The sequence below is a fragment of the Sitophilus oryzae genome, unplaced genomic scaffold (assembly GCF_002938485.1).
Source record: "Sitophilus oryzae breed Bouriz unplaced genomic scaffold, Soryzae_2.0 scaffold_357_pilon_pilon, whole genome shotgun sequence".
Lineage (NCBI taxonomy): Eukaryota > Metazoa > Arthropoda > Insecta > Coleoptera > Curculionidae > Sitophilus > Sitophilus oryzae.
The window spans coordinates 1791632-1811204 of record NW_022146926.1 but is presented as its reverse complement, the minus strand read 5'-3'; the positions used below and the strand labels follow the sequence as shown (position 1 = coordinate 1811204).

The 19573-nt window shown below is 33.2% G+C and overlaps 1 protein-coding gene across 4 annotated transcripts in view; it reads right to left on the bottom strand.

Annotated features, from left to right (window-relative positions):
- The window catches only part of LOC115884802 (blastoderm-specific protein 25D), an 82044-nt gene that overhangs the window by 19275 nt on the left and 43196 nt on the right, over nucleotides 1–19573 (bottom strand). For 2 of the 4 annotated variants that reach the window (XM_030903487.1, XM_030903489.1), the window contains exon 11: nucleotides 92–239. In XM_030903487.1, coding sequence (XP_030759347.1) covers nucleotides 92–239 — 148 coding nt within the window. The remainder of the gene's footprint in view (nucleotides 1–91; nucleotides 240–19573) is intronic. The other 2 variants (XM_030903488.1, XM_030903490.1) reach the window with 1 other exon arrangement.

The following is a 19573-nucleotide window of genomic DNA, read 5'->3' as shown; positions in this document are numbered from 1 at the left end:
GTTTAACTCCTAAATTATTTTAGTTCCCGACTGTATATTTGATCTAGTATGTTGAAAATCAGTATTAATAAAAACAAACTCTTAGTTTTACCTGTTAATTTCTTCGTTGTCGCAGGTCGACAATGACTCGGGTTCGGTGTCGAATCCACTTTCGCTCGACGTGAAGGGCACCTCCAGGTTCTCCGGCGTCCTGGACTTGTAGCACTTGCGCAGCTTGCCGAGGCGCGGGCTGCCGTCTGCTTTAAACAAACACAATGTCATTTTATTGTTAATCGAACAAAATCTTATATTAAGGAAATAATTGATGCATTTGAAAGAGATCAGAGATTATCATTGCAATTTTTAAACTTCAAATTTCAAAGCAGTGATCATTAAACTGAAATGGTGCTGTTAAAGTACAGGGTTTGCCATTAAGAGAGAAGGTAAGCTAGCTATAGTTTGGTATTCGTTCAGGATAGAACTTAAAGAATGAAATAACTAAAGGCAAATCAGCTAAGAAAATTACTCAGTTTTCTTTTTCATTTTTTGGTTTTCCTAAAATTTTGGGGTTATGTAATTGAGAGTTTGAGGAGATTTTAGCTTTGCCATTGTGACTTTTTTCTGTTACAACGCGTAAGGTTAATTTTCCAATCCAATCGGTCATTTCAACCATCATCAAACTTTCTTAATTTAAATGCGGACCTAGCTTTCTTTTCACTATTAGATAAGCATCACAACTAAAAATAAACTGTGATATAACATACCGGGCGTGCCTCAAAAGTGGCTCACCCCTATAACTTTTTTATTTTTTCCGATAAAAAATCGAGATTCGGTATGTTAGTATATGACATGAATTACGATTGAGTGACGTATTCAATTGTTTTCGATCATTTCCTGTTTCACCGGAAATGACTACAACTTTTGATTTTTAAATGGCACCATTCAGTATTTTGTTACTTTATTCGGTAGAAAATGACACTCAGAATAGAATGACATATAATTTGTCAACTTTTAAACATTTTTGAATACGGTTTATTTGAAATTGCAACATGCGATTCATAACGACAAATTGACTCAAAATACCAAGCGTGTGGTACCAAATTATTAGTAAAAAATGCTTTTTCCAAATATGCTAATCAGCCACCCTCGTTCCATTTGAAAAAAATTGAGATATGATTAAAAATAAGATTTGAGCATCTTTTAATCGGCCACGACAAGACAGTAAAAACATTAGACGATCAAATATATTTTTCCAAGGCTCCTCGATTAAAAATTAATGATTTTAACACATCCATGGCACTCTAGATTGAAATTTAAAATACAATATGGCATTCTATTCAGAGTGTCATTTTCTATCGAATAAAGTGGAAAAATACCGATGGTCTCATTTAAAAATCAAAATTTGTAGTCATTTTCGACAAAACAGGAAGTGGCCGAAAACAATTGAATACGTCAGTCAATCCGAATTTATGTCATATACTAAGATACCAAATCTCGATTTTTTATCTGAAAAAATAAAGAAGTTATAGGGGTGAGTCACTTTCGAGAGGCCCCCGGTATACCGATTTGGTCATTTTAGAAATGTGGTCTGAAATCAAATGTATTAAAAAGAGATAAAAGTTGCATCAAAAGGATTTTGCATCAAAAGTTCAAACCACACAAGTAGGCGTTTATGGAAAATGTTGCATCTAGGGTTGGAACCTTGTAACCTGTAATAGATTATATTTAGCTTAGATATATTATCTCCATTTCAGTAGTATACATGAAAGTTTTTAAAATAGTTTTTTTTCTATACAAACGTGAAAACCGGCAACACTGTATGCCGCTTTTGACTTTTGATATTGTCTCTCTGTTTGTCAACCGGTCATTTATATTCTCTGTCTTACACGTTAAAATCCAGACCACACTTCTAAAATGACCAAATCGGTATACCATAGTATAGGCAAGCGATAGTCTTGGGCCTATATTCACGGGTCTAGGATAGAGTGACCCGTTTTAAAACTCCTGTCGTGTTGTAATCCCAATGTAAGAGTAGTCGTTTCCAAGTAAACAAAGTCGACACAAAGTACACTTACCGAACTTAAATCTACCTCAATTTTACTTATACATCGCGATAATAAAGCAACATACCTACTGTAACTATGCAAAACATCAAATTTGCCCTAAAAGCATATATTGAAAAGGAAGTCAACGGCTTCTGATTTGAACGCGCATCGTAATTTTAAAAACAAACTAAATCAAATTCACGGTTAGCATTGCAAATAATGTAAATCGAGAGATAATAATACGACACGAGATAATATCAATAATTAACGTGTGTATGTTCCATCCACGGTAGAAAGCGTTTCAAGTGACATCACCCACTAGAAATAGATCCGATTCTGTAACATATCAGACACGACGAACGGTAAATATCAATAATATAGTAACGTGACCTATAGAGACTGTATTCTATTGAAACGAACTTTCTAGAGAAAAAAGCTTTACGTCAAAATCAAAGTAGAATTATACCTAGTTGCCACGATAACCCGTCTCAAATTATGTTCCCTTTATTACGATTAAATAAATGCCTTTATTGTCAAAAAAATTTAAAATTTGTAGACAAAGGTAAAGTAAACAAACAAAAGAGAATACAAAACAAATATACAAATTACATTGTCGGTCTTATTGTTTAAAATAAACATTTATAAATGTTTACAATGTCAAAGAATAAAAAAATAAAAATAAGATTCAAAAATATTTAGTAATTTTATAGTAAATATAGTAATAGCAAATATTAGACCAGTGTTTACAAGATCAAATTTGATTATCAAAATATATGATGTAAGTCATTTACGGCGTAGAAAGCCCTGTCTAGTAAATAAGATTTCAATGCTTTGCGAAATGAAGAAAATGATGTTATGGAGCAGGTGATATTTACAGTGCATTTTTTTTCGAGTTGTATAATATTGAACTTTTAACTAACTCTGAGCGTGGGGTAGGTAGATAAAGATCTTGCCCCGCGTTCCTGAGTGGATAAGTGTGAGATGGTCTTTCTTGAGAAGCTGATACATGCTTACGGATTAGGCAAACGGATTCAAATATAAATAAGGACGGAAGAGTTAATATTTTTATTTTTTTAAAAAAGTCCTGGCAATGAGTTCTGCTGTTTAGTCCCAATGAATATCGAACAGCTCTCTTCTGGAGCTTCTGAATGCGGTCAAATTAAGTCGCACAACACGTACCCCAGAATGGAAGGGCATATCTGAGGTGCGACTTAAAAAGTGCATAATAAACAGTTCTAGCCACTGACAAGTTAAGCTCCTTAGAAACAGATCTTAATGCAAAACAGGCAGAGCTTAATTTTTTGGACAAAGCGTCGATATGCATGTCCCATTTTAGAGAATTGTCTACAAAAAACCCTAAGAATTTTACAGATTTTACGACGTCAATGGTGGTGTTGTTAAGTACAAAAGGCTGTAGCGAGTTTTTATACGACAAAGCTCTAATTTTAGAAATGTTGAAAATCAGGAGGTTCGAATCGCACCAAGATTTAATGGAGATTAAGTCATTTGATATAATCCTATGAAGTACCGTGACGTCCTTGTTGCTCCAAGTGAAGCTAGTGTCGTCCGCAAAAAGACATATTTTACCACTGATGTTTTTGTTAGCAGTTTTGTTAATAAAAAGAAGAAACAAAATAGGGCTTAGTACTGAGCCTTGAGGTACTCCACTAGCTGGTGCTCCGTGTTACTAACTTAGTATTGATTTGCCTCAATTTTTAGGGTTAGTTGAAATATAAAAAGAAAATATAATTTTCACTAGCATAGTTACTTCGAACTTTAAAATAATTTACAGCGATTCCTCTTGATCGATTTGCCTATATTTTCTTTAAGTATATACTATTTTAACGGTTCCCCAGTTACAAGTGACGTCCTCTTTTATTTGACCACCCTGTACAGTTCATACCAAATAATCGTTCATACAGTTCATACCAAATAAACTTTTAGTGACGTGATTATGCTTGACCGGCACAGCGTTGGCCGCTTTTATATATTTTCTTTTAATCAAAATATTCTAGGAAACAAAAATAAAGCCAGGAAACAATAGAAGACAAAATTGAAAATTCCTTAAAAAATATTGGAAAAAAAATTTTTCTCGAATATATTCGGAATTTTTCAAAATGCAATAGGGCATTTTATTGAGCATCAAATTGCGCAACTTTAACCGATCCTGTACCTCTTACGGTTTCCGAAATCCCAATGATGAGCGTCGAATTCGAGCCACCCTGTACAGGGTGGTTCAAATTCGACGCTTTTAAATGGAAACACCCTTTTCTATAGGAGATAGATAAAAACTAATATCGGTGTCTGGAGCTCAATTTTTGTCAAAAACATGAAGGTGAAAACCGCATATCGATATCTGTTACCGTTTCGGAGTTACCGGGTGTTTTTCAAAAATATGCATTTTTAACAAATCGCTGTAACTTTTTTGCTATGGAAAATTTTGCTATTTTTATGAAAACATTTCCAAAGCACCTTTTTACGTAGAATTTAATGGTTTAAGTATAATTTTTTTAAAATTAATAATTTAAGAATTATCAACAGAAAATTTGATTTTTTATATGGGACACCCTGTATATTTTTAATTTACTGAAAAGAATTTAAAATTACCTTTCCAAAAATATAACACACTTGATATTTTGCTCGATTCCTTTTCGAGATATAGAGTATATAAAAATTCGCCCGCTTTAAATAAGTAGGCTTTGAACGGCACCGGCTGTAATGCAAAAAAATTCTAGCTGTGAGCATCAATTAAAACGGAAATAATATTTGCTGTGAGAGATGCAGAATTTTATAACAATTTTAAATATATTTAACCAACATCTCTTCTTCTTTACGTGCCGTCTCTTTCGTGGAGGTTGGCGATCACATTGGCAAAATCTTCACGATTCTCGGCTTTCCCTATAAGTTCTTCAAAAGTTAGGTGAGTCCAGTTTCTGATGTTTCTCAACCAAGATAGTTTCTTCCTGCCGAGACCTCTCTTTCCTTCAATCTTACCCTTAACTATCAATTGTAAGACGTGGTATTTTCATTTCTCAATATATGCCCTAAGTATGATGTTTTTCTTATTTTTATTATATTGAGCAATTCTCTCTCTCTGCCTATTCTGTTGTAGACTTCGGTATTTGTGATATGGGCTGTCCATGGAATTTTAAGCATTCTTCGATATATCCATGTTTCGAACGATTCGAGGCGATTCATCTCTTGAACTTTCAGTGTCCATGTTTCTGCTCCGTAGAATAGGATTGACCAAACATAACACTTAACGAGCCTAGTTCTCAACTCTAGGTCCAATCTGGGGTTCTGGCAGACGTTCTTCATTTTTAAAAATGCATTTCTCGCTTGTTCTAGTCTGGTTTTTATTTCCACGTCGTTGTTCAAGGTGTTAACTATCCAGGACCCCAAATATTTGAACTTGTAGACCTGTTCTAAGGTATTGCCCTCTATTTTAATAGGAATTGATACATTTTGGTTCTTTGACCAACATTAACACATTTAAACTATATCTAATAACAATAAAAATAAATAGCAAACCAAGACATGAGATTTTGCTACAGGCGTTCGACATATCGACCGTCTTCTGTTATGGACAGACGGGGTAGTTTTTGAACATTTCTCGCGGAATTCATTAACTCAATGAGGGTGAAAGATACCCTCTCATAACTGCTAAGTATTTCTAATTCTTGCCTAGATTATACGGAAGAATAAGGAACATTTATTCTTCCGCAAATATATCCATAGGATTATAGATCCGTGGGCACTAAGTCAGGCGGCCTCGACGGCCAACGGCTGGGATCTTGGTTAGCTATTCAATTATTCTTTAAATTGGCTGCAAACATTTGCTGATAACTTCAGCGTTTAGAGGCGGTGCCTCGTCTTGCTGGAGAAATATGTTTTCCAGTTCCATTAAGGGCATATCATCAATAAGGGGTCCAAAGCCTACTAGTTAAAAGTGGCAAACTTTTAAAAATTCTGTATTTCGAAGGGGAATATAACAAAGTATCAAGTGTGCTATATTTTTGGAAAGGTAATTTTAAATTCTTTTCGGTTAGTTAAAAATATAGAGGGTGTCCCAAATAAAAAATCAATTTTTCTATTGATAACTCTCAAATTATTAATTTTAAAAAAATTATACTTATACCATTAAATTCTACGTAAAAAGGTGCTTTGGAAATGTTTTCATAGAAATACAAAATTTTCCATAGCAAAAAAGTTACAGCGATTTGTTAAAAATGCACATTTTTGAAAAACGCCCCGTAACTCCTAAACGGTAAATCGTATTGATATGCGGTTTTCACCATCATGTTTTTGGTGAAAATTGAGCTCCAGACACCGATATTAGTTTTCGTCTATCTGCTATAGAAAAGGGTGTTTCCATTTAAAAGCGTCGAATTTGACCCACCCTGTACAGTCTGTCATAACTTATGTTTTAAAATTATATGAATAAATAATCAGAAACAAATTCACCAAACAAATTATGTTAACAATGCAAACAAATTATAGTATTGGAACATGCAATAAAGAATTTGTTTTTCATCTTCATTTATCTCAAAATATATATGCATCTACAACAATTGACATTCAAAATAACACTTATCTATGTGTATCCGAGCATTGGACCATGTACCTACAGATTCCAACTAATCATGCTTATTGCAATCCAAACTTTAAAACGAGAAAAAGATAATCTTTCTCTAGAGGTGACATCACTTCAAGGATGACAAGTTATAGTAGTGATTATCAATCTTGTTTTTATTATTTATTTTTTAATTCGTGAACATTTGGTATTTTTACTATGTATTTATATAATTATCAATTACCTACTATGACATGACAAACGTGTAACTCGAGTAGATATTTATATTAAGTACATAAAATATTACAAACTCTTCATTCTTGTTTCAGCATTTATTTTTTTTAGTATTTTAAAAATATTAGTCTCAAGTAGCAGATATCATGAGAATTTTTTACTTGTTGCGACATTAGAAATTACATCTGTATGCACAGATGACACATGTTCTGAAAGATATCAATTTTCCTATTTGATACTGATTTCTGAAACATAAACCAAAAAATTACATAAAATAAAATTTCCTTGTGTGAATTAAAATGGCAGCAACAACTGTCACTGCTTGCGTGATTACCAATGAAATTTCAACAATTTTGTCGTAAACATCCATGTTTGTTCTTCTCAAGTTCACTAAACACAACATTTAATTGAAAAAACTGCAGGTAAAACTTTCAGTGTGTATGTTAGTCTTTAACCCGTCTTACCTAACAATGGTAAAACCGTTGATTGAAAGAATTGGGAAGATATGCAACCTAATGGGCGAATTCGTGACAAGGCTGATTTAATTTCTCCTTACGTCTCAAGTACTGTACGGTGGAGACACCAATCGTTCTCCGGTCAACGCATAAAACACTTATTTTCTCTAATTCGGCCAGCGAAGGCATATCGAAGACGCTGTGGATCTGAAAGCGACAGTGTTGCCATATTAAAATGTGTAATATCTGTAATACCTATGACGAAAATATCTTTGGATGAAAAATCCGCGTTTATATATTGAAAATTAATTCGTGTCAAACATAGAATAAACAACAAAAATAAAAATTCTTTTATAGGTACTGAATATGTCGTATGATCGAAAAAAGTCGTTTAGTTGGCTTGGAAATGACGATTATTGATATTTGCCATAATATTTTACATATGAAATAACAGCGATCTTCATTTCCAAGCCAACTCTGACGCCGTTCTTGTTTAATCATATAATATTATATTTACATTGTTTAATGATAGAAAATCCGTATTATTAACGTACTGGACGCAAAATCCGTAAATCTACGGATTAATCCGTAGTTCTGGCAACACTGGCATATCAGCGCGCAGCGACGCAGAACTAAACTAAATCTCGAACATGTTTTGTGCCACGAAATCGTCCATAAGGTTGCGCATCTTCTTATTTCTTCAATTAACGGTTAAACGGTTAAAAAAAAGGTCCGATTAAATTTATATCTCCGAAGCTAAAGTTCCAAGAAAAGTCGTAATATATCTACAAATTCATTTACCCCTAGTAGATATAAAAAGCATTTTTGGTAAACTCTGTCTCAAATAGTTTCTGAAAAATAAAAGTAATTTTCTTAAAAAGGTCCGATTAAATTTATATCTCCGAAACTAAAGTTCCAAGAAAAGTTGTAATATATCTACAAATTCATTTACCCCTAGTAGATACAAAAAGCATTTTTGGTAAACACTGTCTCAAATAGTTTCTGAAAAATAAAATTAATTTTCTTAAAAAAGGTCCGATTAGGACGAACGTTAGTTTTCTATCTCTTAGTTTGCCGTTTTAACTCGCAGGCAAAACTGACAAGTAAATCGTTATGTGTATACGTGGCTTAAGACCTTCCTGATGGTACTTTTTGTAAGAAAATATTCCCGATAGCTGCTTTTCAAATTGATCAATCTGTGTTAACAGAATATTGAAATTGATAACAAAAAATTGACATTAAAGGAAAATAAGTTGATTTATGATATTAAAATAACTACAGCTAGTTTATTTTCGTTACTCAAGGTATATACAGTTTCTTTACAATTTACTTTGAAAATTACTTTATTTTACAATAAGTTATTGTTCGTATCGACTATTAATCACTGCTCGCTGACATAACTGGGTTAGATCACCCATAATACCCATACAGACCCGCTACACATACCAGGTGATACACATGTGTTAATTATTCCGGTATTACTTGAAGGCTACGACCACACGAATTTTCAAAGGAATATTAAGCAGGTGTGTGTGTATAGAACTTACCGAATAGGTATTTGAAAGATGCATAATATATTAACCATGTGAAGGAAAACATTTATTATAACGAAACATATATAAATCAAGCGGTTTCAAATCACGACTACGCCAAAAAAAAAAAGTCATGGTACCGATGCTTTCACCAGCATCCGATAATTAGCACTAATTTTAAATCAGTGGCATACGTGATTTTTTTTAATTACTTATATTTCGACTACCCAACGGAAAGTCCCCCAACGAAAATAAAATAAAAAAGTCTTTGCCCTGACCCGGATTCGAACTCTGAATCATCGGTTCGTGGTCGGAAACTCTACGCACTGCGCTATGGAGACACGTTCGATTTATATTCAATACTAGAATTTAAAGGACTAATAAAAATATAGGACCTTTTTTCAATGCGCAGTAGAGAACGCAACGTTTACCGGCAGCCAGACGGGCCGCATGCTTTTCTAGGGAGCATAGTAAAAGATATATCAAAGAGTCAGACGTCTTAAAATACTTGTTTTTCCGACGTTGCTAGCTCGCGTACTATAACGCCAAATTTAAATTCCAGTTAGTCAGCCCGGCGCCGAATATCTCCATGGTTTGGGTTGGAGAGTTTTTCAGATAACTGTTCAAATTTCTTTACCTAAAAACCTTATTCGAAGTATTAGGAACATTTTAAAATTAATAAAATACAGCATAAACGATCTTCATCAGCGTATTGGACGCAATAGATTGATGAAAATTAAAAAAAAAACAGAATTAAAAAAAGATCGTAACCATATGATATGTAGATTATAGTAAATTCTGAATACAGAAAAGTAAAATAGCATATCCACATAAAACCGGAAAAGCGGTATTAGCATCAATTGAATTGCGAGATGAACATTAAAAATAAAAAAGGGTCAAACAATAAAAGATTTAAAATGGCGACAGTAACGGAAAACGTAATAATAGCACACGGCAGTTTTCACCGGTGGGTGATGATTTGGGAATTTGCAATTGTAAACAAAATGGCACTTAATTCCATTAACTTCTATTGGCATTGGAACAAAAAAGGTTATTAACCCTCAAATGAAAAAACCAATAAAAACGTAAACATATTATTAGCTGCATTTCCAGATATAGAATAAACCTCTTTTTCTATATGTAATAGTATGACTTTAAAATACATAGATTACCTTATTTTAAATGATAGTAGGTAGTTAAAAAATTATAATCTCTGATCAATATAATCTCTGATTAAGAGGATATCATGTTTATTCACTATTTTATATTTGTATGTTATCTTGTAATTTACTTTGTAATTATTTAATTTGGTAAATGTTTTACCAGAGTACGTAGATCGCCGAGTAGCGACAGAAACCGTCGGCTCTTTTGATGTGGTGGGATCAAATTTTCTTTCTCTCTCTTTTGACGTGTTTGACAGATAATTAGTAATATAAGATAGATAATATAAGATATATATATATAAGTAATATAAGATAGATAATATATATAGATAATAATAAGACACGTATTTAACTGCTCAACTTATGAAGTGGTCCTATAAACATGGTATACACTGCTCACAGTTTGTTTGCTGCTCACAGTGGAATAAATTATAAAGTTTTATACATATCTTTTTTGTTTTGTTTTATCCTTATTTCTAAATTTGAATGTATAAAATATCTTACTGCTAATAAATAAGTAAAAAAACGATTCGTTGCCTGAGGTATACTAGAAATAAAGTATATAGAGATATTTGATAAATGGCAACAGTGGCAACTTCACTTCTTCGTATGACAGATAACCTACTTATTTCGCGCAGCCGCAAAGAAAATTGAAAACGGGACTGTCGCTACTCGTCGGTTAAGGTACTCTGGTTTTACTTTGTAACTGGATTATTTTGAATAAACATTATTATTATTATTTTACAGGATGTCCCAGAAATAAGTACAGATATTTTATCTGGTAGTATATTTCGACCCCAGAAACACGCCTGTGAGGTTTTTTCGCAAAAAAAATAAAATTTGGAATTTGAATTTTTTTTTAGTTTTTAATTAAAAAACATTATTTCTTGATAATATGGCAACATAGGTAGTAGATTAAATTTACAAGAAAGAAAACCCAGAAAGATCCAGTGATTCTCAAAATTTAAGCAAAAAATCATTTTTTTTGGAAATTTTCAACGTAAAAATAACTCGGTTATTTTGGACTTATTTGAAAAACAGTAAAGAGAAAATATGTTTCTTTTCTCGAGATCAACTCCTTAAAATAGCTGTACTTATTTCTGGGACATCTTGTATTATTATCAAAAAAAAATTATCAGAGAGATTATGAAAATGGATAGAGATGAGTAATTCTTATGGTAAATTTTAAATTATAGTACCACAGATTAGGTATCCTATAAGTATACAGATAAAAATCTTGTCCCTAATTCGTGGTACGAAAATTGTTTTTTATGACGATGTGCAAACGAGTCAAATTTCCTGTGCGCAAAAATAAACTCGCGTAAAATAACAATAAACAGCGTAATAGAGAGATATCGCTAAACCGAATAGCGTACATGGACGTTAATAAGGCCGGTGTTATTTCCTTTACGTGAGGTGGTATTAACTCTCTTCATTTATAGTTATCGGATCGGAAAGAACTCTGTTCGCGTCGCGTCCGCTATTTAAACTTAACCTAACTTTGAATTTAAAACTTTGAAATTGTTTTGTTTACTAGGTATTTTAAAACTAATGGGCTAAAGTGCTTATTTCCAGTGCTTTATTGTTCAACGTCTGCCAGTGGGTTTAGGGCAACAAGCAACAAATTCTCTTCGAAGGGCTAAGTCGTCATCTGCTGTAAACCTAATCCTCTTTATAGGTTCTTTAGTATTGGAAGAGGTGGAATCCATATGTTGCGCCATATTTATTTAATTAAAACTAATCCCAGCTACTTAAATATCAAATTACCTAATAAAACTAAAGCAATAATTCAAAACAATTCAAACATAACCTAAAATAAAATATCTCGCCGGCCGGCTCCGGTTGTGAAATACCCGCACATGCCCATTTACGCAATTTTTAAACGTTATCAGAGGTTATTTAGAAAGAGCGCTTGGTGTAATTGATCCGCAAATTACGTCAGGCGGTAACGTTATTAGCGAGTGTTGCGTTAAAAATTGACTCGCGCATATCGTAACCATGATAAGGTACGTGTAAATACTGGATGACGCTATTCGGTTTTCCGATATCTCTCTAATAACTGTGCCGGTCAGGCGCTGTGCACAATTTCAGAGGCTATAAGTGGGCGTGCTATGTGCGCAAACTAGTCACCTAACTAGTGCCCGATTCCGAAAATTGGAACCACGAAAAACAATAAAGAAAAAACAAAGATTATAATCTGTATAATCTGTGATAGTACTAACTATCAATATACCGGATGTATTAGTTTTTATAAGTTTCTTTTATTTTGTTCTTTAAAAGTGCGAGATAAAATAGAAAAATCTTAAAAAAAGTTTAATAAATTAGGAACTACAAACTGTTGTTCAACAGAAAAACAAGTATTGGCATATCTTCCCAAAAATGGAACAAATTCTATTAATCTGAAAGCGAATGTGACTTGAGGACGAGGAATATAATGAAGGAAGATCTGTTTCGTAGAAAATGAAACAGTACCAACGTTAGGAATGGAATACATTTCTAATATATAGAGTGTTAATTTTGTTGCAGTTGTTTATAATATAAATAATATTTTAACGTTTATTTTTTCTTGTCATAAGTTTGGCGTAGAATTTTGAACAACCTGTACGATTTAAGATTACGATATTTATAGCAAAGTAAGTACAGACCATCGATAGTTAAGTACTTAATAGTACAGTTTTGATTTATTGTATTTTTAATATATTTTTTTCAAAAAAGGCTAAAAAAATTAATATTTTACTTAATAGTACAGTTTTGATTTATTGTATTTTTAATATATTTTTTTCAAAAAAGGCTAAAAAAATAAATATTTTTTATTTATTCATTAATAACTCTGAAACTAAAAACATATTTAATAATAACTTAGGATTATAAGTGATCAGAAAGGAAGCCTAAAATGCAATAATATACAGCACGGTGATCCACTAAAACAAGCATCCCTATCCCCGCACAATTTTTTGAGCCACCCTGTAGAAGTAAAGAAATTTTCTTGAAATAGGCCTTAGTACACTGTTTAGGCACGCACCTAAACAAAACTCTTAAATTCTTTTTAAAAAACATGTTCTTTAAAAAGAACATGTAAGAAACCCTCTATGTTTAGGTCAAAAGTAGATTATTTTTGTGTAAAAAAGATCAAAAGTAGATTATTTTTGTGTAATATTTTAAATATCTGTCTGTCAAAATTATAAATAAATTCTCTCGCCCGACAATCGAAAGAATACCATACAATTGAAAAAAAAACAGCGTCAGAATTAGCTTGGAAATAAACATCGCTGCATTTCATATGAAAAATTACGCCAACTCCAAATCATACAGTATATTTTGTGGATAAACAATCAATTGTATTAAACTCTGTATCCCAACGTTGTTACTGTTACACAATTTGTTCCTAGTAATAACGCAATATCAAATCAAATCAAATATAATTTCTTTAAAAAATCAATGTAATTTCACAAACGTATCATGACCATAACATTTCTATGACCTATTAACCCATAAGTCGCGTCCCCTCACCCCTCAATGCACCCGAAAAATAATTTACCTTTAGTTTTCATTTTCGCAAAAGACTCTTGTTCATTCCAAACAACCATGAGTATTTTTGTCCGAGAAGAAAAAAAAACGATTTTTCAAAAACAAACCAAACACAAATAATTGACGCAAGTTCGAAATAAACGAATTAACAAAGAAAAACAATTGAACTGTGCACCCCGCGATCACCGTCCACCGCCAACTGCGCTTCGCGTTCTGGCCATATCTGGCGGTGCGACGATCGGCGGTTGTTTGGAGACGCGCGGCCGCCTGCGTTCTTTTCGATCCTTCGTTTATTTTTTCTTGTCTTCGTCCCAAGAGGACCGGTTTGGTTTGGCGTGCCGTGTTTGAAGTCGCGTGGGCGCAAAAAGAAAAGTAAAAAGGAACGGACGCGTGTGGTTGCCAAGGATGTTTCGTGCCTTCCCCCGATTTTTTTCTCAACACCTGCACCTTCCCATAGAGTAATAAAATTACAGAGAAGTCGCATTCGTAAATCTGCATTTGTTACATTAACATCACAGAGATTAAAAAACGACCGAAGTCTGAATCAACGTACCTGTTGGCTTCTGACAATCCTTTAAGTTCCCACAGACAAGTAAGAATTTGTCAAACAAGTAGGTACCTGGCTAAAGTATATCCCAACATCCTTCAGGCAGATATACCGGGTGCGTCTCAAAAGTGGCTCACCCCTATAACTTTTTTATTTTTTCAGATAAAGAAACGAAATTTGGTATGTTGGTAGGTATATGGCATAAATTAGGATAGATTGACGTATTCACTTGCTTTTTGGTCACTTCCTGTTTCACCGGAAATGTCTACAACTTTTGATTTTTAAATGGCACCCTCGGTATATTTCTACTTTATTCAATAGAAAATGACACTCTGAATGGAATGACATATCATATGTCAACTTTTGACATTTCGTTTAAAAACAAATCGTACTTTAAATTTCAATCTAGAGTGCTATGGCTGTGTTAAAAACACTAATTTTTAATCAAGGAGCCTTGGAAAAATAGTTTTGATCGTCTAATGTTTTTCGTGTCTTATCCTGGCCGGTTAAAAGATGGCCAAATCGGATTTTTAATAATATCCCAATTTTTTCAAAGGGAACACGGGTGGCTCATTAGCATATTTGAAAAAAGAATTTTTTTACGAATAATTTGGTACTACACACTTGGTATTTCGAGTCAAATTGTCCTTATGAACCGCAGGTTACAATTTAAAATAAACCATATGCGAATATGTCAAAAGTTGACATACAATATGTCATTCTATTCAGAGTGTCATTTTCTATCGAATAAAGTAGAAATATACCGAGGGTGCCATTTAAAAATCAAAAGTTGTAGTCACTTCCGGTGAAACAGGAAGTGACCAAAAACAATTGAATACGCCAATCAACCCTAATTTATGTCATATACTAACATATAGTCTGTCCAACGAGAAGAGCCTTGTCAGTGATAGATGTGTCTGTCATTTTAATTTCAAAGTAGTTTGTTTTATTTTACAAAGAAATAAGTTGGTACAACTGGAACGCATAGGAAATATTTAAAATTAGATTGACAAGATGACAAGTGATTACTTCAAAATATTGTGAAAAAACTGTATAAAACTGAAAAAATGTAATCGAGTTATTTTATTTAATAAAAACGGTGTGTTAATACAAAACAAACAAGAACAAGACACTACATACCAAAAAAAATTAAAAAAGAACTATTTTTTACTTTCAAGCTTTATGAAACTACCCGCATTTATGATTATATTTATCAATATAACTTATGTACAAATACAAATTTGTAATATTCCACAGGAATAAGTAAATAAAACAAACGGTATACCAAACAAACTATTTTATTAATAATAACACCTACCAAATTTTATACCTTAAAGGTTGATTAATTAACTTTAATCTTAATTTTTTTAAACCAGTACCTTTTGACATTATTTTTCTGCAGTACTAAAATCCATTATTTACCTATCGTGTGATGTCGATATTTTACAGCTACTCCAGTTTTTAGCATGTGTTTAGTTTGATCCTTCTACCATATACGAGATGCACTTATCTACGACGAGATGGTATACAAACTTTATCGATGGCAACTTCATTGGTGTATAATACTTTCTGTCTGGGCAGCGAGTATTAACCATAAACTATGCTCTGGCTCTACAGTTAATTTTCACTCGATTTTTCCTCCACTTGACTTCAAAAAACACAAAACACACGTAATAATACGAATCAAAATGCATCATCTTCCAAAACGCAGGGTATTTAACAAAAGTTGACACAAAATTATAACCTATAATTTGGCAAGACTTTGACAAGCGTCAAAAATGACAAAAATCTAAAAGCGAGTTCATACGCATCGGCGTCCGTTTATCGTTCATCGTTCCGTCAAACCAATAAAATTGAAATACGATCTGTCATTTTTTAAATAAACCAATAAAACTGGTTAAAAACAACAAGACACGACGCATGACGGATTTATATTTAAACCCATCCATAGATAACTTAAAAATTATTAGAAACTTCTTTTAGTAAAATAAATAGATTGGTATGGGATGTCATCTGCTTTTCTTCTGGTCTAATAATTATTTAGTCAACATGTTTAATTTATGTCAATAATGACAGGTATTGATAATTTCGATTTCAAATATCTCAAAAACCACTACTCGTAGCGATTTTTACCAAAAAAAAAACTTTTTCACGTAAAAAACGTCGTAAATGTATATTTTTTCCTCAGTAGTTTTATACAGGTACGGAAGAAAAGTTATTACTCTTCAAACCAGTTAAAAAATATGTAGGTGGCGCCCTCTACTAGTAGGAGTCATATTGACATCAAAATCAAATGTCTCATGACAAAAAACTCCCAGACACCAATTTTTGTCCAAATATTGACGTTACTTCAGAATTTATTTAGAAAAAATCGAAATAAAAAGAAAATTTCTACACCCTGTATCTCCGAAACTAAGTATTTTAGGACATACACTTATACGAACTTTTTTACGTATTTTTAGCTGCAGAATATGTTGCCGAAGTTTCCGGAATACAGTTCAGACCACCCGGTATACTCTCTTTGTAGTTGGGTCCATTGTTGTCTATTGTTGGCTATGCGGGCCCAAGTTATCCCTGCTAATTTCATAGTCCCATCTCAGGACTGGTCTTCCTTTAGGTCTCTTAATTCCTTTTTTTGTTGTCCGTCCTTCTTGTCAGGTTTCCTGCCCATTGCCATTTGAGGAATTTGACTCCGTGGATGACATCAATTATCATGAGTCTTTTATCGTATCCACTCTATTCTTTTACGGTTTTTCTTGGTTATTTCCAGCATATTTCGTTCCACTGAACGTTGTGCGACCTACAATTTCCTTATGATGTCCGTTTTAAATGCCCAGGTTTAGCATGCATAAATCATGACTGGTGGTCGAATGTTTTCTTCTTTAGACAAAGGGACATTCTAGATTTGAGTATGATTAGTTTCTTCCCCTCATTCCCCCCATTTTTTCTTTATCACAATTTAGCCTCTCAGTGTTTACAAAGTCAAGTGCTTAAAAGTAATTTTCACCATAATTGCCATACCATATTTCACTTTAATTTTAAACCCTTTAGAAAAAACTTGAAAATGCAAATTAGTCCATAATACTTTCTTATAAAAAACATAACAACGCTATTCATTAAACGACATATTTAATTCTTACAACACTGTTGAAATCTTGTCCGCGAAATGCGGAACGCTCCGTAAGCTAAGTCATATAACAAGTTTACAAGAACGGTAGTACATCAGATGATCCAAGAAGAAAGAAAAAGTACAAGGGTCATCGTACAGGTACCACGGACAACATCGAACAAATTGCATACGATTGCATACGTCCCGAAGAGAAAGCACCGACACGAATGATTTATTCGAAATATCGGTAACAAGGTAGAGAAATCCGGCTTTTTGCCTGGCCAACGATAACCGTAATAAGGCAAGAACGAAATTTGATTTTAACGAAACGCCCGGTAAAAAACACATAGAGGTTTATTATTATTCCGATAGCCGGTACTAATAGTTCGATTTCGTTTTTTTTTTCGGTTCCGCGTAAAATTACGCTTTATAATAATAACCAGGCTACAAAATGTAATATCAATTTTTTTTAGTTTCATTTCAATAGTAACGGTTCATCTAAACTACTTATAATTTGGATTTTTTTAGAAATATTAATAGAAACCCGTCCAAACAACACACGTCCGTTTAAATATAACTAGCTCTGAGTATCTGTAGAAGATGGTAAAGTTAGAGCCCCGTCTAGACCTAACGTTTTACCTGTTCAGCCAAAACCCATATGTAAAACATTGTGCGTGGACGAAAAAACGGATGTTTTACTTGATATAATAAGGTGTTTTAATATGTTATTATTTTATTATACAGGGTGTTTCAAAACAAAACAAACAAACAAACAAACGCCTTATTGCACAAAAAGCCAAAACAGCTTCATCGACAAAGCAAAACAAAAAAGCACAAAAACAAATATACAAATAAACAAATAAAAATGTCATACAATGCAAATCAATTCAAAAAAAAATTTACGTCATAAAATTACAAATAAAACATATATGGACATTGCAGAACACAGGCGTATCTAGAAAATTTTACAAAAGGAAAACTGTAAATGGATAAACTAATGTTATATATTATAAAATCAAGAGTTATAAAATATTAAATATTAAATTTTTTATAAAGACCTTTAACCAGTGTGTGAGATGATCAAAATTGTAAAATTCAAAATTGTTCATGATTAAACATCAACAAAAAAGTCGTTTACCGCATATAGGGCTCTCTCCAGTAAGTATGATTTCAGAGCTTTGCGAAATGCGGGAAAGAATGAAAGTGACTTGATATTCGAAGGCAAATGATTGTACATTTTCTTGGCCTTGTACAGTATTGAGCCCTTAACTAGTTCTGAGCTCGGGGTTGGCAGATAAATATCGTGCTCCGCATTCCTAAGTGGATAGTTGTGAGAAGGCCTCTCCGGAATAGAGAATATGTGCTTGCGGATTAAGCAAACGGATTCAAAAATGAATAAGGAAGGAAGAGTCAGTATTTTGAAATTTTTAAAGAAATTCTGGCAGTGAGTTCTACTGTTTAGTCCCAATAAGTATCGAACTGCTCTCTTTTGAAGTTTGAAAATACGATCAAATTTTGTCGCGCAGCAAGTACCCCAGAATGGAAGGGCATAACGAAGATGCGACTCAAAAAGGGCATAATAGACCATTCTAGAGCTTGATGAGTTAAGTTCCTTAGAAAGTGATCTTAGCGCAAAACAGGCAGCGCTTAGTTTCTTTGATAAGGCTTCGATGTGCAAGTCCCATTTTAACGAGTTGTCTACAACAAGTCCTAAGAATCTCACAGAGTCCACGACGTCAATAGTGGTGTTATTAAGTACAAAAGGTTGTATAGTACTTTTATATGACAAAACTTTAGTTTTTGAAAGGTTGAGGCATAGGAGATTAGAATCGCACCAAGATTTAATGGTGCGTAAGTCACTGGATATAGTACTATATAGTGCCGTAACATCTTGGCCGCTCCAAGTGAAACTAGTGTCGTCCGCAAAGAGGCAGATTTTACCGCTAATGTCTAGACTTGCAATGTCGTTGATAAACACCAGAAATAAAATAGGGCCAAGTACTGAACCCTGAGGGACACCGCATTCTATAGGGTTACAAGAAGACATAGACGTATCAATCCTCACAAGCTGCCTTCTGTTGCCAAGATACGACTTAAGCCATTCGAGCGGCACTCCCCTGAATCCAAAGTATTGCAATTTGTTAATTAAGATATTATGATTTACACAGTCGAAAGCCTTAGAGAAATCACAGAAAATTGTAGCTGTAGAGTGATGGCTATTCAGACTAGAGTATACATTATTAAAAAGGTCGAACATAGCATCATGTGTGCAACTCTTACTTAGAAATCCAAATTGATGGGTAGAAAGTACTTTATATTTAAGGAGAAAAGATAGAAGCCTTTTTTTCACCAATCTTTCAATGATCTTAGATAATGTGGGCAGGAGAGCAATTGGGCGATAGTTCGAA